Below are 25,362 nucleotides of genomic sequence, written 5' to 3'. Positions count from 1 at the left end.
AGTAGATAAGTAATTGATTTGGAGCTACATTCAATTGCAAGTTATAGGTTTTAGGACCGCTAACAGAGTGCAGCAAATGTCGCTTAATAATATAGAATAGCTGAGGGTAAGACTAGGTGAGGATTACAGTATAATGTACCATAAGTATTAAAATGTATGCGATGAGTGTGCATAATATTATACCAGAATAACATGTATTTCAGCTAATACATAGAAGGTATCCATATATCTGTAACTTGTTACCGGTTTATTAGACTCTCTTGGTTGATTAAAAAGAGCAAACCTAACAAATTGTCATCTAAAAGGTTCTGGTAGTGTAGCGACAAGGAGTCCAAAATTCTACATATATTACGCACCGGAGCTCATATGGCGCATATAGTGTACAACGCTGTGAGAAGCGTTTGGGATTGTAACTCAGAAATGCAAAAAGTAATAAATTAACTCGTCTAAATGGTTCTGGTGGTGTAGCGACAAAGAGGCCAAATACTACTCTGGCTTAGTTAGCGTGGTCTACATATTCTACGCACCAGAGATCAACGCTATGAGAAGCGTTAGGGATTGTAGATCATCAATCGACTATTGCAGTAAAGTCTACCGGAGTCCCCACAGAAGTTGGTAGCCTTCAAGGAGATTAAATAAGGCTGCAGAGGATATCTACGGAGCAGTTTGAGCACAACTCTGAGAAAGCATACACATATAAGCATATGCACATGGAGCGTGGCTAAACAGAGTATCTCAGTTTAAACAACATAAAGCTAACCTAACTAATTAGAAAAACTAAGCAAGCTAGTAGTACGTAGCAATTCAGTACCTGGATAAGGTCATAGAGAGAACTTTCAAACTAGTATGTGCTCTACGCGGTAGAGGCCTCCCCTGTTCATTCAGAGGAGCCCCGTCGAAAGAGGAAATGTAAGAGGAAGCTTGTTGACTCCCCTGAGTCTGTCACTTTGGATACCGACTTAGAGGATTCAGAAGGGTCCCCCTCTGAAGATGTCTCCTTCTCAGACATCCTTGAGATGCTTAGGCAGAGGGGGAACTGGACTACCCTTAACCCTTCTGAGGATGAGTTGGTATATCTGGACGAGTTTGGTTCTCGCCCCTCCACCTCCTGGGTGTCTCTGCCTTTTGATCCACTGATGGCAGTGGTGGCTCGAAAGGCGTGGTCAGCCCCAGACACAGTGAAACAACTCCCCGAAGGCCCACAAAATGTATCACAGCACCACATGACAAACAATTTTTGACAAAGGGTGTCCCTGTTGATGCTATGGTGGTAGCAGCGGCCATGAACAAGGAGTTGGTTGAGACTTCGTCTGTCCATCTCCCTAATAAGGAGTCTAGGACGATGGACAGATATGGGAAGCAGATGTTTTCCTCAACTACCTTTTCCATGCGGTCACTGAACTATTTCTGCCATTTTACATGCCTTCAAAGGGATCTCCTTAAGGAGCTAGGAGATACCCTTCAAGATCCATCAGCTGCAGGGGCCCAGGATAAGATTACCTCCCAGCTGGCTACTCTTAATTCGATAGTGAACTCCTTCATGCGGCTCATTTCTTATGCGGCCGATGGGGCGAGTAGAGCCGCAGGCACAGGTGTGGCCTTGAGAAGGCACGCTTGGATGCGGTTATGTAACTTTGCAGACACCTTTAAGGCGTCTTTCACCAATACCCCTTTTGATGGTTCTGCTCTTTTTGGACCACAGGTGAAGGATACCCTTACCAGGTGTGAGCAGGAAGGCAAGACTCTCTGCTGTGGGAGTCCGTTTTCCACTCCTTCTAGACCATAACCCAAAGGTCAGAAAAGTGGCAAAATGTGGTTCCGGAAACCCCAGGGAGCCGTGCCTGACACACTTGGTGAGTTTCCCTCCAGGGGCAGAGAAGGGAGCAACAATAGATGCCCTCGAGGCAGAGGGGGCCCGCAAAATCAGGGCAGCAGAGATTCCTTCTCTGACGAGCCTTTCCAGCATCCCTGAGAGGCTGCCCGGCTGCCCGCCGTCGGAGGCAGTTGGGGGAAGATTATCGCTGTACCCAAAAGCCTGGCAAGACATAACTCAAGACAGATGGGTACAGTCTATCATATCCACAGGTTACAGAATTCCTTTCATTCATGCCCCCTTAAGGTCAAACAAATCCCTTCAGATGTTCCACCCAGTCTAAGGGAACAAGCAGTCCAAGAGATCTCAAAACTGCTACAGAAAAGAGCCATCCAACGAGTCCCAGCAGACCAGCAAGGATCCAGAATTTACTCAAGGTTCTTTTTGGTACCAAAAAAGACAGGGGACTGGAGACCCATTTTGGGTCTCAGCAGACTAAACAGGTCTGTACAAAGAACGAAGTTCCGGATGGTCATGCTTCAGTCCATTCTACCCTTTTTGGGTCAGGACAATTGGATGTGCCCCATAGATCTTCAAGATGCGTACTACCATATCAAAATGGACAGGCGCTCCAGAAGATTCCTCCGCTTCTGGCTGGGAGCAAGTCATTATCAGTTCCGAGCTCTGCCGTTTGGTCTCACCACAGCCCCCAGGGTGTTCACCAAATGTATGGCAGTAGTTACCTCTTACCTGAGACTGCAAGGATTCCAGGTGTTTCCCTATCTAGACGACTGGCTCCTTACTGCTACCACCAGACATCAGCTGCTACGAGCCAGGAACTACACCATCCAAACTTGCTCCAAGCTAGGTATCACAATAAATTTTGAAAAGTCTGCATTGTCGCCTTGTCAGTCTATAACCTTTGTAGGTGCAAGTTTAAGTACAAAAGACATGTCAGCGAGACTTTCGTTACACAGAGTAGTAGATATTCGCCAACATGTACAGGTGTTATTAGGATGCAAGAAAATTCAGGCCAGATTCGTCCTAAAGACATTGGGCCTCATGGCAGCAGCGATCATACTAGTCCCCCTGGCTCATTTTCATATGAGGATTCTTCAGTGGTTGCTTTTCACCCAATGGTCATTTCTACAACTTCCAGTGTCTCACATGATTATGATTACACAGACATGCAAATACCAGCTTGCTTGGTGGTTGGTTTCCCCGTCAGTATCCCATGGCAGATCATTTGTTCTTCCTTCTCCAGTAGCCACAGTGACCACGGATGCCTGCCTGATCGGGTGTGGGGGGCACTTTCAGGGCAGAACAGTCCAAGGCACATGGCAACCCCACGAGTACCATCTGCATGTCAGTGTCTTGGAGATGAGAGTTGTGCTTTTAGCGTTGCAAACTCTTCAGAACTCTCTTCCCACCGGGACCATTGCAATTCAGACAGACAATATGTCGGTAGTGTGGTACATCAACAAGCAGGGCGGAACCAAGTCCTACCCCCTATGTCGAGAAGCACTCAGACTCTGGCAATGGGCGATCTCTTCCCAGCGGTTTCTGATAGCAACACACATCCCTGGGAAGTCCAACGTTATAGCGGACAGGCTGAGCAGAGCAATTCTCATACCTCACGAGTGATCTCTCAAGCAGACAGTGGCGGACCAAATCTTCCGCAAATGGGGTCAGCCTTGCTGCGACCTTTTCGCCACCTCCTTCAACAGCAAGTGTGACAGTTTCTTTTCTCTCCTCCCTCTTCCCGGATACCCTCCCAGAGACGCTCTAATCCACGATTGGCCTCAGGGACTTCTTTATGCATTCCCTCCATTTCCCCTGATTCCCAAACTAATACAGAAAGCTTCCGTGCTGGGATGCAAGATGATCCTCATTGCCCCCTACTGGCCTCGACAAATTTGGTTTCCATTCCTGCATCATCACCTCCTGGAGCAGCCCTGGACCCAGTACCAGACCTCCTGATCCATCAGTAGGGCGGGCTGCACCAATCCCTGCAGTCTCTCAACCTCACTGCTTGGTTGCTCCACTTCCAACCTTAGCCAGGCTTCCGGACATTTCCCAATCGGTGGGTGAAATCATCTTATCTTCGCACAAATCTACCACCAGAAAAACTTATGCTAGTAAGTGGAAATGTTTCTCTTGCTGGGCAGAGTCTAAAAACATGGATCCCGTTTCAGCCCCAGTCCACCACGTTTTAGATTTCTTAGCGGAACTTTTTCAGGCTGGGTCCTCTTCTGCCACCATTAGAGTTCAGTTAGCCACAATTTCAAATTTTCGTACAGGCCTATCTGAAACTAGTATCATGCCCCATTAGCTTTGCAAAGCTTTTCTCAACGGAACTACTTTGCTCAGGCCCCCAGTAAGAGATCCCCCGCCTCCGTGGGATCTTAATTTGAGCTTAGCTTTCTTAATATTGCCCCCCTTTGAACACACAGCTTCATGTTCCTTAGTTTCTTTCTTGGAAAACCCTCTTTCTTTTGGCAATTACCTCAGCCAGAAGAGTTTCCGAACTCCAGGCCCTTTGTGTTCGCCCTCCTTATTTAGTTTTTCATAATGACAGAGTTTCGCTCAGGACTAATCCCTCCTTCATTCCTAAGGTACCTTCTGAGAGTAATCTGAATCAGTCCATTGATCTTCCGGTCTTCTTCCCAAATTATTCCAACAAAGCTGAACGTAAATTACATCAGTTGGGTGTTCATAGACAATTACGTTTCTACTTGCATAGGACTAAACAAATTAGAAAATCAGATCAGTTCTTCCTGTCCTATGCTGAAGGTAAACAAGGTCTACCAGTGTCTAAAGTTACTCTGTCTAGGTGGTTGACTTCTATTATTACTTTGATTTATCAATTGAGGAACAAACAGCTCCCTGCAAAACCAAAAGGTCACTCTACTAGGGCTTTAGCTACTTCTGTAGCTTTTCAGGCAAGATTACCAATGGAAGCCATTTGTGTGGCAGCTACATGGGCCACTTCCCATACCTTTATTCCTCATAAGTTGGATGTGGCCTCTAGGAGCAGAGCTGATTTTGGTTCCACTGTGCTGAAGAGTCTGTTCCGATGAACCACCCAGGACTGAGGTGCTAGGGACGCTGTCCCAACCAGCAAGAATGAAGGCGAGATGGACAACTTAACATTAGGAAGTTATGTACCTACCATAACGTTCCATGTTAGTTGTCTTCTTCTCGCCTTCTTTCTTGCGTCCCACCCTTTGTCCCCCTCCTAATAGACCGAGAAGAGTTGCCCTCTGAGTTCCTTTTAGCTGGCTGGGTCTTATCTGGTTTGTTCCCTCAACCTTTTATCTCTGTAGCTAAACGTATACTGTTAGGACAGGTGTCCTTATATTTGTCTGTAGTTAGGTCTACCAAATGAGATCTGGGGATCTAGCGCCAGGCATTGTGGGATATGGGGAGGCCTCGAGCCAGTAAATAGCTCTTGAGCTTTAGAAGATGGCCGAGTCGGAGCCGAGGATTGGCTCCGAACCCAACCAGCAAGAAAGAAGGCAAGAAGAAGACAACTAACATGGAACGTTATGGTAGGTACATAACTTCTTATTCCGAACTACCTCTTTCTTCCTCTTCACACCTCCAACATTTAATGCCTTCCTGAGGAAAAATTCTCTGGAGTCTACTTGGGGTATAAAAATATTTATGTAAACATTTCCAGGCAAAAATCCTAAGTCTTTTAGATTTTGTTGCATATTTGGGAGACATACATATATCCCCATTGTCTCTTTGTGGATTGCTTATCAAATCTATCTTTCCAAACCTTTCTAACCTCCTGTGATTGATATTGTGCAATATTTTATATGCTCTAGTAATTATTCCTTTTTTAATGGCAGCTTCTGTTGTAGATTCTACTAAAAACTCTACCCGCGCTGGTCTTTCATCAGTATTGAATGTTTTTGATAGATCTACAACAGCATGAAGACAATTCACCTGAGTTTATTTTATTGCTAACAGTATCTATGTAGGACAGTAGGGTGGAGGTATTAAAGTGATGGGGTAATAGTTTGAATGGTCAGTTGAACTATCACCTTTGTGCAATAGAATAATGAGTGACTGCTTCCAAAACACGAGCATGTTAAGTGTTCTTTAGAGGGTTTATTAGAATGTATACAGGGTAGGGTATGGAGTCAGTAGCTATCGTGAAGTTTTCAGGGATAGTTTTAAGTGCACCTAGAGTAGATGCTCTGTTTTGATGAGAGTTTCTGATAGAGGCACTGGAGTGAGTTTATGGGGTATAATTAGAGTTTCTTTTACTATTATTTGTTAGTCCTATGGGTAGTGATTGTTTTGAACAGTGAGGTTATGTCTGGTATGATGACTGTTAAAACTGTCTGCTGCTGCATAGTTTGTGAGATGTAGGGAAGGGTTTGGTTGTGTAGATTTATCAAGTTTGAGTAACTAAACCAAAAAAAGCTTAGGGTTATTTTGCCTAGAGCTTTTGGAGAGGTGGTTGTTGTAAGATGCACTTTTCTTCTAATGTTATTTTTTAAGTTTCATTTTTTAGATTCCGTTGTTCTGTGGACCTGTAGTAGTTTTGTTGGCACACCAAGGTTTCCAGGCTTTCTCTTAAACTGCCATGTGAGTAGTATAGTTTTATGGGTCAGCCAAGGAGCAGATTTGGCTTTGATGTTTTTTCTTCTGATTGGGTCTTGTGCCTGTTAGTATGGAGGAAGTAAACACTGAAGTGAATAACAGTATCATTTCGAGGAAGGGTTAGGAAGGAGACTGGAGTGCATTCTTTAAGGGTAACATTAAAGAAGCTGCTATTGAATTTGGTCTGCTTTCTCACTAGATTAAAATTAAGGTGCTACTGTTTAATGCTAGCAACCTAAACCGCAAAACTCCACTCCATGTACTCCTCACTTTGGAGAATGTAGACATCTGTACCATTACTAAGACTTGGTTTAAAGCCACAGAAAGTACTCTGGCAGTGGAAGTCTACAGTGCCTTCCATACATTTTAACCAACAGTCACACAGACGGGGGCTAAATATGAAGTTGTCTCCATCTGTGTTAGCTGCAAATATAACTCTAGGTTGGTTAAACACATGATGATGCCTTGGAGCTCATCCATGTTCTGGTCTCCACAGGCAGTGTTCCCTGCCATGTACTAGCCAGCTACAGGTTGATCTCTGTCTCACGAAGCTCACAACTCTTACATACACCTTCTAGAGGCACTCGCCAAACAACCAAATACCCTATTCATGGTAGACTTTAACTTACTATAGACTGGGAAGCATACTCACTATAGACTGGGAAACATACACTGTCTCTAATTCACAGGCACAGCATTTCCTGGACTTCATCAACACAAACACTCTGGACTTGATAGCGCACTTTCTTACCAGTGGATCAAACATTTCAGACCTAGTACTCGCCAACATGGGAGTGCATTGAACCTGCTAATATCAAAGGCCTGTGGCTCACCAGGTTTGCAGAGGACTGTAAATTGGTAGCTATCATAAATTCCCCCTATGACGCCAACATTCTACAAAAGGATCTAACACAAATTCATTGCAAATAAATGCGTAGTAGTGCCCATTGGGAAAGTATCCACCCAGGCTAATTACCTCATTGATTAAAGACCCCCTAGAGTTGACCCGATTGGGTTTTGAGAAGATATGTAGATGGTAGTCTTGCATTCAACCACCACATAGCCAAGACAATAAGAAAACCATTCTCACGTTGCCCAACTCTTAAGCAAGTGTATGGCAGCCAGGTCCAAGGATGTAATACTACCACTTTACTAAGCCCTTATCACTCTTATCAAACCCACCACCCAAAAACATTACTCAGGAAACTTTAACAGCCACTGAAACATGGCTTCATAACTCACAACTCACGCTCAATCCAAAAAAGACCAAACTACCCCCCCCCAATCCCTCTCATGAAAAAAATAAAGTCCTCTCTCTTGATAATACAACCACTGAAGTTGCTTCTCATAGCAAACTACTAGGTGTGATCATCATCATTAGCCCTCTTTTTCCTATTTTCTACATGGGGTCAGGGATTTGTGTTAACTGTTGCCATCTCTCTCAATTCAATGCTACACTCCTGCCTTCTTCAACACTCATGCCCAACCGTCTCAGATCATCTTTCACACAATCCATCCATCTATTTGCTGGATGTCCTCGTTTCCTCTTACTTTCTTCCTCTCTGTCCCAAATCATCATCTTTACCAGCTTGATTCCTTGAGACATTGGAAAATATAAAGGTCCTACCCAACACCATAATCTTGGGTGATTTCAACTACCCTGGTATAGACTGCGCGAACTACCAATGTTCCAACTCCTATGCTCAGCAATTCATAGAATTTATAAATTCAAATGCCCTTGAACAACTAGTATGTTCCCCCACTAGAGGGGACAACATATTGGATTTAATCATCGTAAATATGGGCGCCCATTGTACCACACCCGTTATCACCCCCTCCTTGGTCAGATCCGACCACAAACTGATAACCCTGGACATCCTCACTCCTCCGCCTCCCCCAATCAAAGAAACCATAGTCAAAAACCTTTCCAAAGCAAACTTCAAACTACTTGCATCTGAAGTGGAAAGCTTCACTATTCCCTTGCAGAAGGATAAGGATATCCAGGATGCGGAATCCTACACCAAGGCACTCTATATGCATCTTCAGGATTGCATCGACCGTGCTATCCCAAATAAAACCAAGACTCCTTCCTCAAGCAAGAAGAAACCAGTCTGGTGGACCCCGGCCATAAGCAAACTTTACAATAAAAGGAGGAGACTTGTACAAAAAAAGGCCAAATCTCAAGTAGAAAAATCATCCCTGATTAGCATTAGTAAGAAATTGAGGGCCCTCATCAAGTCAACTAAAGCTAATTTTGAAAAGAAAGTTGCCAAGGATGCCAAGGATAACCATAAGACCTTCTATGGCTACATCAGAAACCTAAATGGCAACGCTCAGGTCTGTTCTGAGCTGGTACAAAATGGAACAAAATACACTGACCCTTCTGACATTGCCAACATCTTGGCTGACAGGTTCAGTGCAAATTCCACCACCCCCCCCCCGTCACCACCTACAGGGCCTATTACCATTCCAGGGGATTGTGTAAGTCCAATTATTACTGATACGTTGGTTAACAAGGCTCTATCTAAAGCTAAAAACACTGCCTCCATGGGACCAGATGGTGTCCCAGGCTGTGTCATATGCGAGCTCCAAAAGGAATTAACCCCGTATCTTAATACCCTGTTCAGTCTCAGCCTCTCCACAGGATATGTGCCCATAGAATGGCGCACGGCAATGGTGGTCCCGCTACACAAGGGTGGGGCCACAACTGACCCTGGGAACTACCGACCAATCAGCCTGACCAGTCTGATCTGTAAGGCTATGGAGCGAATCATTATGGAACTCATAAATGGAGAGATTGGGAACCTCCAGTTGCTGGACCCCACACAGTTCGGCTTCGTCAAGGGCAGATCATGCCTCCTAAACCTGGTGGATTTCTTTGAGACAGTTACTCAGGTTATAGATAAGGGAAAGGAGGTACACATGGCTTACCTTGACCTTGCTAAAGCATTTGACACCATTCCCCATTCAGGTATTATTGATAAGATCACCAGCCTGGGCATAAACCCTTATGTCACAAGATGGATCGCAAACTGGCTCTCAGACAGATCCCATAAAGTAAGAGTAGCGGGATCTATGTCCGAATCCAGACCAATAACGAGTGGTGTGCCTCAGGGCTCTGTCCTGGGGTCCCTCTTGTTTGGCATATACTTCTCAGAAGTACAGGCAAGCACGGAAGGGCTGTGGCTGACTAAGTTTGAGGACGACTGCAAACTGGGTGCTATAATAGAGTCTCCAGCTGGCATGGAGATCCTCCAGAAGGGCCTAAATGAGACTGATGAATGTTGTCAAAGCCATGGTCTCAAGCTAAATGCAAAAAATGCGTAGTAATCCCCTTTGGAAAAAACGGTGTACCAGCAAACTACAACATAGGAGGTAATCCCCTGAAATCTGAAGAAGAAATAAGGGATCTAGGGACCCAAGTAGATAGTCAGCTTTCCTTTGATAACCATGTTGCCAAAGTGGTTAGAAAATCCTTCTATGTGACCCATCTGATCACGAAAGGGTTCACATCAAGATCTAAGGATGTAATGGTGCCCCTCTACTCTTCCCTCATCAGACCCATTATTGAGTACAATGCACCAATTGGAGTGTACCTGGCTAGACATCTCCAGCAGCTGGAGAGACCACAAAGGTACCTAACCAAGAGGATTACTGGCCTCATACAGTTGCCCTATGCCGCACGATTGAAAAAGCTAAGACTGTTCTCTGTTGCATACTGCTTTCTCAGAGGTGATCTCTGTCTAACGTACAGAGCCATGTCCAACCCAGAATTGTTGAACATGCTCCATCTTAGCAAAACCAAATCTACTCGAGCTACACGCTCTAGGGATATAAACCTCAACACAACAATGAATAGAACATGCTGGAGGGATAGATTCCCTTCGCAGAGACTTCCCTTACTATGGAACAGGGTCCCGATCTACATAGGACAGAGCCCCTCACTATCACTCTTCAAGAGGAACCTTGATGAGTGGATGGGTAACAGAAAGTTCACACCGGGGATCACACCAACAGCACTACTAGATAGGGGCCAAGGGTACTAGCTGCTAGTACAAGGGTCTAGGGAACTACTAAAGGGGCGGTGAATACCGCACAATGTGGCTGGGCTAATATATGCCTTCGGGCAGATACCCCAGTACCAACCTATGAACCTATTGTCTTCTGCTTTTCTGCACGTGTCCAATCCACCGTAATCTGTTCTCTTTGATCTTTTTTGCAGTATAGGGGTGGCAGTGGATGATGATTTTGCATTCAACCTGCATATACAAAATTGCACAAGAAAAACCTCATTAAAAACTAGGGAGGCTTTACAGAGCCAAATATGTTGTCGTCACTGACACAACTAAAACTACATTTGCCACTACTTATCTCCTCCCCACTCTTCTTCATGGTGCTCCCTTCCTTACTAACCTCCTGGCTTCACAAAAACTAAAACTTGAACAATGCTATAACAAAGTTGCTAAATTTGCACTACATACCCCTTCAGAACCCACCACTGTATAGCACTGAAAAGCCTAAATTGGTTAGAACTGCCACATCAACTAACATATACACAGCTTCTTACCACCTATAAAATTGTCTAGCATCCATCTGCCTGTACAGCCCTAAAAACAATTATATGCAACTATGTTCCCAGTCAGTCACTGCGATCCAGTGACCAAAAACTCCAGTCTACAAATCTAGCAAATCTTCTGGGCATTGTCTGCACTTGTACAAGGTTGCTAAGGCCTGGAACTCCTTACCTGTAATCCATCAGGTCTATACCCTCCCTCCCATCTTTCAAAACCAGTCTGAAGGACTTCCTAACTAAAATCTGGTACTGTTCTTGATCAAAATCAGGATAAACTATATCCCTAAATGTGAGCTAGCACCTTTTCATTCCTTATACCTACTTACCCTCCCTTCATTACTTCCTTCCTTACTGCTATCTAATTCTCTTCCCTGACTCTAATTATACCATAAGCCTGTTTTTCTCACTTCATATTGCAATTTTTATTTTTATTAGACGAACTTGCCTTTAATTTCTGTACAAGCTGTCTAAAACTACGCTAAATATTAAATGATTGTCATGTGCCTTATATCTGATGCTCAGGTAAGAGCCACCCTCTCCAAAGCAAAAAAACACAGCATCAATGGGACCAGACGGTGTCCTGGGCTGCGTCCTACATGAACTATAAGAAGAGCTAAACCTAAACGTAAAACTACTGTTCAGTCTCAGCCTTGCTGCAGGATATGTACCCAAAGAGTGGCGTACAGCAACGGTGGTCCCTCTCCACAAAGGTGGTGCCTCAACGGATCCTGGAAACTATCGCCCCATAAGCCTGACTAGCTTGGTCTGCAAAGCTATGGAAAGGATCATCATGGACCTCATAAATAAAGATATTGGGGACCTACAGACACTGGATCCTATCCAGTTCGGCTTTGTTAAGGGCAGATCCTGCCTCTTAAACCTGGTCGATTTCTTTGAAACAGTCATCAAGGCCATTGACGAGAGGAAGGTGGTCCACACAGCCTACCTGGACCTCGCAAAAGCCTTCGATACAATACCCCACTCTGGCATTATAGATAAGCTCACCAGCTTAAATATAAACCCCTGTGTCACTAGATGGGTTGCAAACTGGCTCAAGGACAGAACCCACATGGTTAGAATTGCTGGAGCCATGTCAGACTCCAAACCAGTTACAAGTGGCGTCCCACAAGGCTCAGTCCTGGGATCTCTCTTGTTCTGTATATATTTCTCAGAGGTACAGGCCAACACACACTGTGGCTGACCAAGTTCGCAGATGACTGCAAACTGGGAGCCATAATCGACTCTCCAGCCAACACAAGCATCCTCTAAAAGGGCCTCCTAGAAACAGACAACTGGTGCCAGAGCCATGGCCTCAAGATAAACGCCAAAAAGTGTATAGTCATCCCCTTTGGCAAAAACAAAGTGCCCACAAATTACCACATAAGTGGTAATCCATTAAGTACGGAAGAAGTAATTAGGAACCTGGGGACCTAAGTTGATAGCAATCTCTCATTTGACAACCACGTGGCCAAAGTGGTTAGAAAAACATTTTATATAGCCCACCTAATCATGAAGGGATTCACATCTAGATCAGGGGAGGTCATCATGCCTCTTTACTCATCCCTCATCAGGCCCATAATTGAGTATAATGCCCCTTTTGGGATGTACCTTACCAGACACCTGCAGCAACTGGAAAGACCCCAAAAGTACCTCACCAAGAGGATCAAAGGGCTCAAACAGATGCCATATGCTGCCCGGTTAAAGAAACTCCAGCTCTACTCAGTGGCATACCGCCTGCTCAGAGGCGATCTGTGCCTGACGTATAAAGCCATGTCCAACCCGGAATTAATGGACATGCTGCACCTCAGAAAATCCAAATCCCATCGAGCTACGCACTCGAGAGACTCGAACCCCACCACTGAAATAAATAGGACATGCTGGAGGGACAGATTCATAACCCAGAGGCTCCCTTCACTCTGGAATAAAATCCCAGTCCAGGTTAGGCAGAGTCCCTCATTGACTCTCTTCAAGAGGAATCTTGATGAGTGGATGGGGGATCGTAGGTTTACCCCGGGTATCACTTCTGTGTCACTGTTAGACAGAGGCACAATATACTAACCTCGAAAAAGGGCATAGCAAAATTAATTTAAAATGGGTGGTGAAAGCCAAACACACTCTGGCTAGGCTTATAAATGCCCTAGGGAAGATAGCCTAGTATGAACCTATGAACCTATTATTCTTAAAATATTTTGTCATAATTTTGGAGCTTTTCTCCCCATACCTCTACTGAAAGTGGGCTTCTACCCAGTTGGACTTTCTAGGTAGTCAAATGTCAGTAAATAAATAAATCATTGAGTACAATGCCCCCCTTTGGCATGTACCTAGCCAGGCACTTGCAGTAGTTGGAACACCCTCAAAGGTTCCTCACCAGGAGATCCAGAGTATGAATACCCTGTCTTCCACAGATTCTCTAAAAGTCTTATCTCTGTACTCCGTCTCCTACAGGTTACTGAGAGGCATTCTATGCCTGTCCTGTAAGGTGTCCTCGGATCCAGCACTGATGGATCTCTTGCATGTCTGCAAGCCAAATAACGCTAGAAACACTAGATCCAAGGACCTGAACTTTGCAACATAAATAGAACCTGCTGGAAGAATTGATGTGTTTTAAAGGATTCCCGTGCTGTGGAATAACCTCCCCATTTACATGAACTAGAGTTCATCCCTGACCCTGTTCAAAAGAAATCTTGATCATTGGGTGGAAAATCTCAAATTCACCCATAGCCTGGCCCCCATGTCTCTGATGGAGAGATTGACAAGTAAGTAAATTAATCCCCAACTAACACCCCCCCACACACACACAACCCTTGCCTACCTCCTTAATAGCATTCCCCACCATATAGGCATCTAAGGAACTCTTGGGACAAAACTGGGTCGGCTTGCACTGCTAGATTTGAAAAGATTCTTGTGTGTGTCAGCATAGTACGACTCTATGAACCTATGTTGTCTGACTGTGTTAGGCCTCTTATATATAACATAAGTGGGTTGGGGATCACTTATGGTGTCTGGCGGCATGCTTTGACATTAGTGGGGTATTGATCCCTCATGATGTCCAGCAGGATGTCTGGGTATATTATTTTGCTGTCTTTTGTTAGTATCCAGTCTAGGATAGATGCCCTAGTGTTATCCTTGGAGAACTTGGTAGAAAGATTGATTAGTTGAGTAAAACTGAGTAAGTCGATATTGGGCTTTAGTTGGAGAATAGTAGTATTGCCCATTTACATCTTTGTAGTGTTATTGTTTCTGTGAGGATGTTTTGTGCTTGTCCAGGATAAGCTTTCCTCTTGTTTTATTTTGATCAGGAAGAACACAACCCCCATAAATAATTGGCTATTTTTAGCTGCCATGACCAAGATGATGAGTTCTACTTTGCTACAGGTTGGAAGAGAGTTGAGAGAGAAGATGATGGCTTTTCATCCAGCAGGTTATTACGTGCTGTTCTTTCTAAGGATGTTGTATCCTTGAAGGAGCAGTCCTTCTTTTATATTGTGGGGTTTTAGACATGTTTCAGAAAGTGTGATGATATCTGGATTAATTACAGTTAGCTAGGGATGTAGGTCTTTTTATTTTGTTGCAGAGACTCCCAGTGTTTATACTATAGAGAATTAGTTGAGAATGCTTATTTTATTTGGCTTATTTTACAGTTGTAAAATCAAAAGAGGTAGTATTGTAGAGATGTCCTTTGAATTTTGTGTTTATTTGAGGGGGAATGTGAGAGTGGGCATGCTTTTAATGTGTGTGCGTGTGTGTGTGTGTGAGAGAGAGTGAGACTAAGAGCAACTGTTTGTGGTAGGAGGTAGCAGAGGAGAGCAGGCGTAGTGTTGACAGTATACATAGTTTCAGAAGCACCTTTTATTAGATTTACGTAAAGAGGGCTTGATAGCACAATATATAAAAGTGGTAGGGGATGGTAGATAGTGGTGTTACTTTGTGTAGTTGTGTAATGCAGTAGTAGTAATGTAAAGATTAATAGTTGACAGGTGGGGGAGGTGGAGCTGAAGTAGATGTGTGATTTTCAGTATGTAGCAAGAGACATATGATTAAAACATGTACTAATGTTGCCATGTGTTTTATCATGTAAGAGTTTTGGCACAGGATGTGATGCAAGTATGTTGGAATTAGTAAGTAGTAGTTTTTACAGTGATACTCGAGTAAGGGGGAGAGCAGTTGACACATCTAAGTATAGGAAGTGGTGTCTGAGGGAGAAGGAAGTGATTCCTGTGGAAATGTCTAGAAGTTTCAAGAAGTGATGTATCTGTTGGAGGATCAATGCTACATAGTTGGCTGTGCAGGCAATTGTTTAATGGTTGAAGAAGTTAGAGGAGCTTTGGAGAGTACAGATTTAAATTTAATTGGGGTGTGTGGGATGGGGGTAGGAGAGTGAAGCAGGGTGTAGTAGAGCAGGCTGACCACATCAAGATCAGTAAAGATTTTTTTTTAACAAGAACAATCTATGTAGGAAGCACATTTCTGTTTTTGGTTTATTTTAATTATTCCCTAACATTTCAGTTATTGTCAACTATTTCAACCTACTCTATCAGAGAAAGTGGGACAGTAAGTCAAGACTGTTCTGGTATCAGCAGTGGAGGGTTACAGTTCTTCTCTGCTCTGTAAATTTGAAGAAGAGTCAGTGAGCACAAAATGTTCTTAAAGTTCATGAAAACAAGGTTGAATAGGTACTTGTAGTGGAAACTTACACTTCAGAAGCTGCTTTTTCAGCTTCTTTGCAGTGGTTAACCACCCTCCGTATTCTGTTTTCCATGAAATGCTTACAGCATAGTTTGTGATAGCTACAATGATAGAGAAAGGGGTACTTCTCAGAGGTATAGGTAGTATTCTTCTGTTGCTGGAAGTATATTGGAAGGTCTGTAGAGAGGGGGCACACAATGCTATAACCTCATTACCAACTAAACCAAGAGGCCATCCCAGATCTGTCAGTTTCCCCCTGACTTTTTCAGAAACTCTGTTGTGGATGAAATTTGTTAGCGCAGCATAGTCTTTGGACTTAACTTTGCCAAACATTATAAACTGGTTATAGTATCCAGATCTAGAGCTTATTTTGGAATTACAGTTCTAAAAGGCATCCTGGGATCAGTTAGCTTTGGATTCTGTCAGTGGTACTATTTTATGTTTATTATTGTTTTATTTGGCAGTAAGTTGACTGTCATGGTGGCTGGTGGGTTTTCTATCCAGTAGTCTGGAATGGTGGTAGTACTACCTATCCAGGATGATGAAAGTTTTGGGAAATTGGAGAATTCTACCAGCCTTACCTAGGAATTTTGTGTGTGTGTGTGTGTGTGTGTGTGTGTGTAGGGGGACACACTAGAAAACATTGTGGATGATCTAGACAGTAGTGAGAAAGGGCTTGGGGTTCTACTGAAATACTCAACTCTGTAAATGGTCAGTGTGCATTCCTGAAGTCTGGTTGTGGCTGTTTGAAGTTCATATCCAGGACAGCAGTACATATTCCCTGTGTACTGTTAAGGCCTGGTTACAGTTAGCGAAGCACTTTTCTCCTTTTTACTTTAATCTGTTGGGCACCAGTGTAGACAGAATAACTATGGTGGCCATCAGATCTATTTGGGTCAGTAGAGCAGATTCAAGAACTGTAATCACTGTCCTTCACATATTCAGTGTGGCATTTGGTTGGCAGTGGTGGTTCATACCCTCAGTGCCAGACCAGTCGCTTCACTTTATTTTTTACTTTTACAAACTGTTTATTTTCTTTAATTAAAAAAAATGGGACTTAAAATCTAAAACTGTTATTTTTGTTTTTCTTTCGGCTTTTCCCGGTTAAGGGTCGCCACAGCGGAACTCCGGTCCGCTAATGATTGGCAGTAGATTTTTATGGTGCTGAGGTGCCAGTCCCAACGCCCAACCTTCAGCGAAGGTACGCCCATTCACCCATGTCTTTTGACCGCGGGAAGGACATGCAGACTCCACACACAAAGCGCTCCAGCCAAGAATCAAATGGGAGAACCTCTTGTTGTGAGGCGAGAATGCTACCGCTGCACCACCACGGTTTACATTGATCCATCTTAATAGTGACAGGAAAGGTGCATGATTTTTTTCGTTTACTTTTTGTCCCTTGTGTGTCAGTCATCAACCCCCTCCCAGTTAATCTGCCCATTTGCTCTCCATCACCAGAGTATGCATTGACTGGGAGGGACCTTCAGAGGATTTTGTGTTGGTTTAAGCTGTATACCCTTCACATACTTGGCAAAACACCAGGGAGGGGGATGTGCATGGGGCTGAATGCAGAGGCTGTTCCTCACTTCTGAGAGAGGCATCTCCTCTAAGCAGCCTTGCTCCTCCTCCTGAAGCACGTAGCAGTACTTTCCCTGGTCTTCTTCAGGGAAATCACACATTATAGTTTGTTCCGAAGTGCACCCCACCCTCAGGAGAGCTGTGCAGGATGTGCCCCTTCACTTTTTCCTCATCTTGCCTGGCTCCTTCAGTGATGGGGTCATTAATCAAATCCTTGTTGGCCTGGGTTGAAGTCGGGATGCCATCTGTCCGCACCTTGGAGACAAGTTCTCAGAGATGCATGAATCTAAATGTGTAAAATCAGTGTGTGCAAAATCACTAGCTTTATTCTTTTTCTTTCTGCAGACTGGAGCTTACAAAAGTATTACGGGAATGGCCAAAGATATTGACCTTATAACAAGAAATGCAAAGACCTATAATGAACCAGGGTCACAAGTGTTCAAGGTAAGAGCATGTACTCGGTCATTTAGCAAAAAAAAAATTGAAAGGCTTCTGTACAGTTTTAGTCATGCATTGAGACTGCAATGGTAGGAAAGGGGGCTAGTGTTCTGTATTGAACTTTGAGTTACTACCGTAGTTGTTTACGTTCAGTCTTGGAGTTGGCTGCTAGCACAGACAGTGTGCTGTGGTGGGGTAGGTTTTTTTTCCAAGTAAACAAAGAAAAGTTTTACGTGTTTGTTACCTGTGTGAAGTTAATTTCTGAACACAAAGGTATTTTTGCTGGAAGGAAAGAAAAATGCTGTTAATTTTAATATGCCTTTCACATAATATTGGTTGCACCATTCAAGACTTTCGCTTGCAAATTGTAAGTGCTCCAAAAAAAAAAAACAGAGAAATGGACTGTATCTTTTAAATGGGCAGTTTGCTTTTAATCCATCTTTGTTCTAGGTATTGGACTGGAACTGTATGTTCCACAACCTCTAACACTTTTCTCCATTGACTACTGTAAGAGCTCTGCCACTAAAGGATGTCTCACCTCCTGCAGTGGACGGATGACCATTTAATCTCTTTAAACATGTCTAACTAGACCTTAGTTACTACTGTAGTACAAAATAAAATATTAGTTTTCTTGTATATTTTTCTTCTGTAAATTCATGACAAAATTTATTCTGAGAAACTCAGAACATGGTAATTTTCCTTGTGTGGTTCTCCTGTGGGTGCATGGTATAGTTGTGGAAATGTATGTCTGCTTGCTCTGTTTTTGGGAGAGTGACTCCATCGTTTGACGTGATTCACCACCAGCCACTGTTAATAACTGGTAAGAGGTAAACACCATCACAGTGCAATTTTCAGATGCTACTTTAGTATTCCCTTTTCAAGCATTCTCTTATTCTGTGGATGCACCCAAATCTGTGCAGTAGAGTTGTTCAAGGACAGCACCTCTTACATATTGTGTCCCATTTACCTAGAAGACCCCTGTGCTTCTTATTGCTTCTGTTGTGGTAGCATGTCCATCCCCCAGCTCAGAAATTGTTTGACATCCTTTGATTATATCCTCTCTTATGCCAGAACCTACCGTATTTCCCCGAAAATAAGACCGGATCTTTATACTGTTTTCCCCCCGCCAAAATACGCATTAGGGTTTATCAGGTGATGCCTTACCCCCCCCCCCCCCCGTACAACATTCTACATTTATTCATGTACAAAAATCAACATTTATTCATGTACACAAATCGACCTTTATTCATGTACACAAGTTGACATTTATTTGGTACTTTTCTGTTATTGGGCAACAGTTCTAAGTAATGCGTTAACAGTTGTGTGAGAATTCTACATAAACAGTGCAACAAACATTTCAGCTTCAGAATATCTACACCTTGGCTTTCACAGTGCAATATGTCATGCTTAACAGAAAGTGCAGAAAAATCTCAATGCATGTGTATTGGAGGAGGGGAATAAAACTGAAAGCAGAAGCAATCCATTCCGTTGCCCTGATAATGGAAAAGTAATTCAAATACAGTCATGTCATCTTCTTCTGGAACATTGTCGTAAGTCTCTAACCCTCGAATTCCGGCCTGAATTTCTTGTGACTCCATTTCCTGTAGAATCATTGGCCCGAATCTGTCATGCCTAGCAATAGAGCTCTCCTTAAATGAGCACTGCTTGTCCAAGTAGCCTGCTTGTAGTGCATTGGCAACACAGCTGTCGGTGATTTTATCCCATGAATTTTTCACCCAAGTCAGGATCTCTCGCAGGCCAGGCTTCACAAAGTTTCCATGCTGATTTCTCTCTGTTCTATTTTCAATGTAGTCATTGAGTTTCATGCGCAAATGGTCCTTGAATGGCTTGTTTATTGCAATATCAAGAGTCTTTGAGATAGGCAGTCATTCCTGCGGGAATCATTATTTGAGCTATTCTTCTCTGTGCAAGGAATTTCTTCATGTCTTTAGTGTGGTGAGTGCTGGCTGAATCCCAGACTAGCAGAACTCTTTCGCCACCTCACAAAACAAGTGGCAGCATTACATCGACCCACTTCCTTATAACTGCTTGTGTGCACCAGGCTTTTTTGGTTTCAAGATTGTAAATGCCTGAAACGCGTTCAGTCTCATCTTTCTTGCCCTTACTAATCAGAGGTGGGGTTTTCTTTCCATCTAGACAAATTGCCAAAATACAGGTAATACGTGCACTCTCGTAACCAGTGGAGGGAATGTAGATTGACGAGGCCCCCTCTGCTCAGTTGTTTGAGATCCTTGGCCCATAAACACTGCAGTTTCATCCACGGCAGTCATGTTGGAGAGTTGGTATTTAGAAAAGTCGATGCCATCAACAAAGGACTTTGAACGCAAGTGCACATTTAATAACTTCAGTATCTTCCAGCTTGAACAGTGTTGTTGATCATCTTAGAGACAGTTCATATCACTGAAGGAAGCGATCCAGCCAATGTTGTGATGCTTTGAATTTTTATGGGGATATTTCTAACTGTGGTGCCATTGTAAGGGCAAATGCTTGAATATCAGCCCTGTGCACAACCAAAGCCTTTGCTCTCCTGTTAGCAATACATTCACAGATGTCTTCCAGCTCAGGAAATATTGGTTGCCGACCTGATCCACACTTGCACTTCTTAGCATTTCCCTCGAAGGCCTGTTGACTGAGGTTATCGTACGCTGCATGCCATTTTTGCACCATTCGGAGATCTAACTTCTCTTTGCAGAAAGCTGTCAGATTCTTTCCCCGGGAGTCCTCCATGATTCCTTTCTTGTACTCGACAGAATAGCTCTTTCTTTTTGCACTTATCTTATCTAGGAGGAGGGGTTATTGAAGAATTAATGAGTCCGAAGTGGCAACACAAAATGACGATGGTTAAGACACAACCACAGCCATTCGTTATCAAGTGCGCACACTTTACACGCGTTGTCTATACTTTGACCAATCAAAGTACAACTGCCAGTGTTTATGGGCCAAGGATTTCAACTATCAAGCGTGAGTGATGATTATGGTTATGGTAAAAATTGTGGAGGACTCCCAGGGAAAGAATGTTATGACTTTCTGCAAAGAGAAGACGTTGGGTGTCCGAATAGTCTGAAAATGGCGAACAGAGTACGATAACCTCAGTCAACAGGTGTCAACAATATTATTTTTTAATTCAACACGTCCGTCGTGTGTTGACAATCTTAAACTGGGGCTTATTTTTGGGGTAGGGCTTCTATCATGACCACCCTGGAAAACCATGCTAGGCCTTATTCTCTGGTTAGGTCTTATTTATGAAGAAATGCGGTATGCATCCCATTATCTAAACTCCTCTTCAGACCCAGTGTTTCAGTGGTATGTGGATAGTCTTCCTCCAGTGGGTTAACCTGATTTTAGTAGTAGACGTTATTCATACGAACTTTCATCTAGTGTAAAATGTGTTACTTAAGGGCTTTATAACTCTGATTTTTTTGACAGCTTTTGCAGAAGCTATATCCGCTTGCTGTGTATCTGGAGAGGAGAGATTGAAACATTTTAAATAAAATACTATGAAGCTTGATGCAGCCTTTCCAGAAATTTAAAACTCTTTGGAGGAAAATCTGTTTCTTTCATGAATTTTACTTTCACATTGCCCTAAATGATTTATGTATCTGAAAGATGAGGAATCAGTTAACTGTGTAGATTAATCATGCTAACAGTGCTTTCTTCAAACAAATCGGGGAAAAAGAAATTGCTAACTGTTTTCCAGCATTATTTGTAAAATAGTTTTAAATATAGTATCTTGCACTGAAGCCCCTTTCTCTTCTTCTCAATATTGCCCTTTCCCCCCCCCATTGAATTATTTTCAACATTTTGTAAATTTGAAGCTAAACTGGGGGTGAATTCTTTTTGTTACTTTTTGCAAGCTAAATTTTAAAGATAAAGCAAGAAAGCATTTTCCAATACCCAGTTTAGACGTCATGTTTCCACCACACGAACTTTCCTATTGACCTATTGATGGTGGTGCACCAAAAACAAAAGCTTTAAGGCCCTTTCATTCCTGCCAGAGTGCGAGCTAGGAGCCGGAGTGATAACTTAATCTGAGGTGTAGGATCATAGCGTTCTCTTTTAACCCTCTTGTCTTCTGCCAGAAATATGACTTCCACTATAGTCTTGCATCTGAAGTTGCGTGTATGTATGCTTCCACACACACCATCCCCAGTTGTGATAAAACATAGTGCTGAAGAAAACACTGATCAGTGTCCAACCAGTTACTGTGCATTTTGTCGAACGTTTCTTTGTTCGACAAATGCGAGAGGTGGTTCAGATTGTCAAACTTCCAATATCTTGAAGTGCTGTTTCTTCAAATGTAGTGAGTGTGTTTTTTTTTGGGGGGGGGGTAGTGTGTGTGTGTGTAGGTGTGTGTAGGTGTGGGTGTTAAGGTACTGGTTAGGTAAAGGGTATAGGTGTTGAGTGATTGCATGCGAGTGTGTGTGTGTTTTAGGATGAGGTTTGGAGATCTTAAGATCTGGTGCTGTCAGTCTTCACATAATCCTTGACTGTGGGCTCGGTTCTGAGCCTTAGAACTGACTGTCGTTTATTTCAGCTCATGCCTTCCAAACTCTCAAGCTAGGCTTTACCCATAATTGCCCTCTCAAAATTACCTCCTATCTCGTTTGCTTCTTCTTGTGTCAGATGCGTACAATCACTCTTGAGCTTTGGCTTACAGTTTGTTTTTTCCTTAAAAATATCCTTTATTTCTTTTTTATGTCTGTCTTTTATCTGTAGTTTTCTCTCTACCCGCTACTCTCGTTATCTTAAATAGTGTGCATGTGGATCTCTCCCTCACTCTACAACACTGCCGTTGGTAGTTCTTTCCTCAGTACCATTGTTGGTGGTACTTTATATCTATTCAGGTATTCTCTGTTACCATTGTTGGTATTTCCTTTCTTTTTTCCCTTTACATAAAAACAAACAAAAAAAAACTTTTTTTTTTTTTTTGATGAGTGTGTGTGTTTGTGTATGTTTTCATTATGACTGATAAGTCTGAATCCCCAGGCAAGTCATCTGAGGGTACCTCGGGGTTTAAAAAGCGCCAGAAATGTGAGTGGAAAATGCCCAATTCATACCGGCATGTGTGTTGTGTATATTGCCTAGGTAATGTTCACCTGCAGTTCAATTTGCCATGTTTTTTTCCCTCTAGGACACTCCACGAACAGGAAAACAAACTTCTTAAAGGACTGTTAAAAGGTGACTTTGAATGGGCCATTTCTGGGTCCAAAACGGAAGCCAGTTCATCATCAATCAGTCAGTCATCAATCATCATCGTCTTCTAAGAAGCAACCTTCCTTGGTTCCTAGCACTTCTGAACCACCAAAAAGGTTTCTAGGCATCCTTCTGTGTCGAAGAGTTCCACAGCACCAGATGGCAAAAAAAGATTTGGCACCTAACAAGACTTCGGAGACAACTTCAACTGCCTTGACACCAAGAGACTCGTCCGGAGCAGTCAGGTTATTTTTTTCCAAGATCCAGATATTCTCCTTCTATTGACCCATTCAAAGATAGACCACTGAGCCCCTTTGCTGAGTTGAGACCCCCCTAGGTCTCCTTCGACTGCTTTAGTTCAATCCACCAAGAGTGTCTCTGAATTAGACATTGAGACTGGTGGATCAGCTCTTTACTGTAAGGGAATTGTCTTTGGATCCTAGCCAAACTGGGACCGGCCCTGTTACGACACCATCCGTTATTCCTCTTCCAACTCCTTTTGAGTCATTGGAGCCCACGGTTCTGACATTCCCGGTATCGACTTCCTCGATTCCGGTAGCAACTTCATTTCCAGAACTGAGGATTGCCTTGAACACCTCCATGTTTTCGGCACTGGAGACCTCCCTGGGTCGAGACTCCCTGGCCACTTCCAAGGTGCTTAGATCGACTTCATTAATTTCGGAGCCTTCCATGACCCTAGGTGTTTCTGCCTTAGTTGGATCAACATAGGCTTCGGTTTCGGGGGTCACCTCCTCAGTGCAGGGTGGGACCTTCATTCCGAAGAAGTCTATTTCGGTTCGGGATACCCACCCCTCTATGGAGGGGCTGGCCTTCCGAATCATGGAGAAGGCTTTGTTCATTGGGTACTCTGTCTCTGCCATTCCTGTCGGGCTAGACTTCTACATCTTCTCAATGTGAGCTTCCATCAGTCTCTGCCCCAGGAAAGACCCCGTTTGGTGGCTTCCTCTTTGGACACTTCCCCGGAACATCACCCGGAGGAAGTATCTGCGAAGAAAAAGTGCAAGAGGAAGCACTTAGACTCCCCAGAGGAGTCTTTCACCGAAGATACAGACTTTGATGAAGGGGAAGGTTCCCCATGTCACCTCCTGATGATTTCTTCGGGGACATCCTAGAGATCCTGAAGCAGAGGGGTGGCTGGTCTTCCCTCTAACCTTCGGAGGCTTTTTGTGCCCAACCTTCTTGCCTCTTGGATAGCTCCTCCCACTGACGAGCTTATTAAACTGATCGCTCAGCGGGCATGGAAGATGCCCGACTCCATTGAACGATCCCCAAGAGACGTGAAATGATAATTTCCACCCCCAAAGATGAACAGCACTGGTCTAAAGGTATATCTGTGGGCGCCATGGTGGTAGCAGCATGCTGAGTAAAGTCCTACTATCCATCCTCCTAACAAGGAGTCTAGGATTGTTGACAGGTTTGGGAAGCGCTTTACACTTCGACCTTTGCTCTCAGGTCCTTGAACTACATGATACACTTCACACTGTTACAGAGGGATCTAGTCCAAGAGCTCTTGGATACCCTCTCAGGAGCTATAGCTCAAGGGGTATGGGACAAGGTTACTTCTCAGCTCGCCACCCTCGAAGCAATTTCTAACTTGTCCATGAGGCTGATTGCCCATGCAGCTGAAGGGACGGCAGGAGTGTCGGGTTCAGGCATAGCAATTAGAAGGCACTCCTGGATGTGCTTGTATGACTTTGCAGAGCCATTTAAAGTATCATTCATCAATGCTCCATTTAATGGATCATCCCTTTTTGGTCCTAAGGTAAAAGACACTTTGGCCAGATGTGAGAAAGATGGGAAGACTTTCTGCCATAGATGTAGTTTCCCCACTTCTCAACGGCCTTACTCAAGGAACCAGAGAAGTTGAAGACTATGGTTTAAAAAATCCCAAGGGCCTTTCCAAGACTCACGTGGCAAAGACTTTCCCTGGGGCAGAGGAGGAACTAATGGAAGATGTCGCCCTAGAGGCAGAAGTGGCCTGTAGAACCAGGGGTCCAGAGATTCCTTCTCTGGTACTACTACCAGCACTGCTGAATGGAGGCCCGATTGTCTTCCTCTTGAGGCAGTCGATGGACAGTAATCCCAGCATCAACCCGTCTTGCAACTGATAACTTTGGACAAATGGGTGCGGGGAATCATATCCAGAGGTTATAATATCCCACTTTCTAAAAGTCAAAAACTCCAAGAAAGGCTCCCGGATGTTCCACCCAATCACAGGGAAACAGCAGTAGCAGAAATTCAAACACTGCTCGACAAGAGAGTCATCCAAAAACTTCCACCAGGCCAAATATGATCTGGGTTTTACTCAAGGTTCTTTTTTAGTGCCCAAAAAAACAAGGAACTGGAGACCCATTTTGGGTCTCAACCAGTTCAACAAGGCAGTACAGCAAACCAAATTTCGGATGGTCTCGGTACAGTCCAT

The 25,362-nt window shown here is 43.6% G+C and overlaps 1 protein-coding gene across 13 annotated transcripts in view; it reads left to right on the top strand.

Annotated features, from left to right (window-relative positions):
- Nucleotides 1-25,362, top strand: part of PBRM1 (polybromo 1) — a 2,726,611-nt gene that overhangs the window by 594,927 nt on the left and 2,106,322 nt on the right. For all 13 annotated transcript variants that reach the window (XM_044078866.1, XM_044078877.1, XM_044078870.1 and 10 more), the window contains exon 10: nucleotides 17,613-17,711. In XM_044078866.1, coding sequence (XP_043934801.1) covers nucleotides 17,613-17,711 — 99 coding nt within the window. The remainder of the gene's footprint in view (nucleotides 1-17,612; nucleotides 17,712-25,362) is intronic.

The sequence above is a fragment of the Protopterus annectens genome, chromosome 7.part1 (genome assembly GCF_019279795.1).
Source record: "Protopterus annectens isolate FY-2018-M chromosome 7.part1, PAN1.0, whole genome shotgun sequence".
Lineage (NCBI taxonomy): Eukaryota > Metazoa > Chordata > Ceratodontiformes > Protopteridae > Protopterus > Protopterus annectens.
Note: the sequence above shows the minus strand (reverse complement) of the source record. Positions and strands in the feature narration are given on the sequence as shown.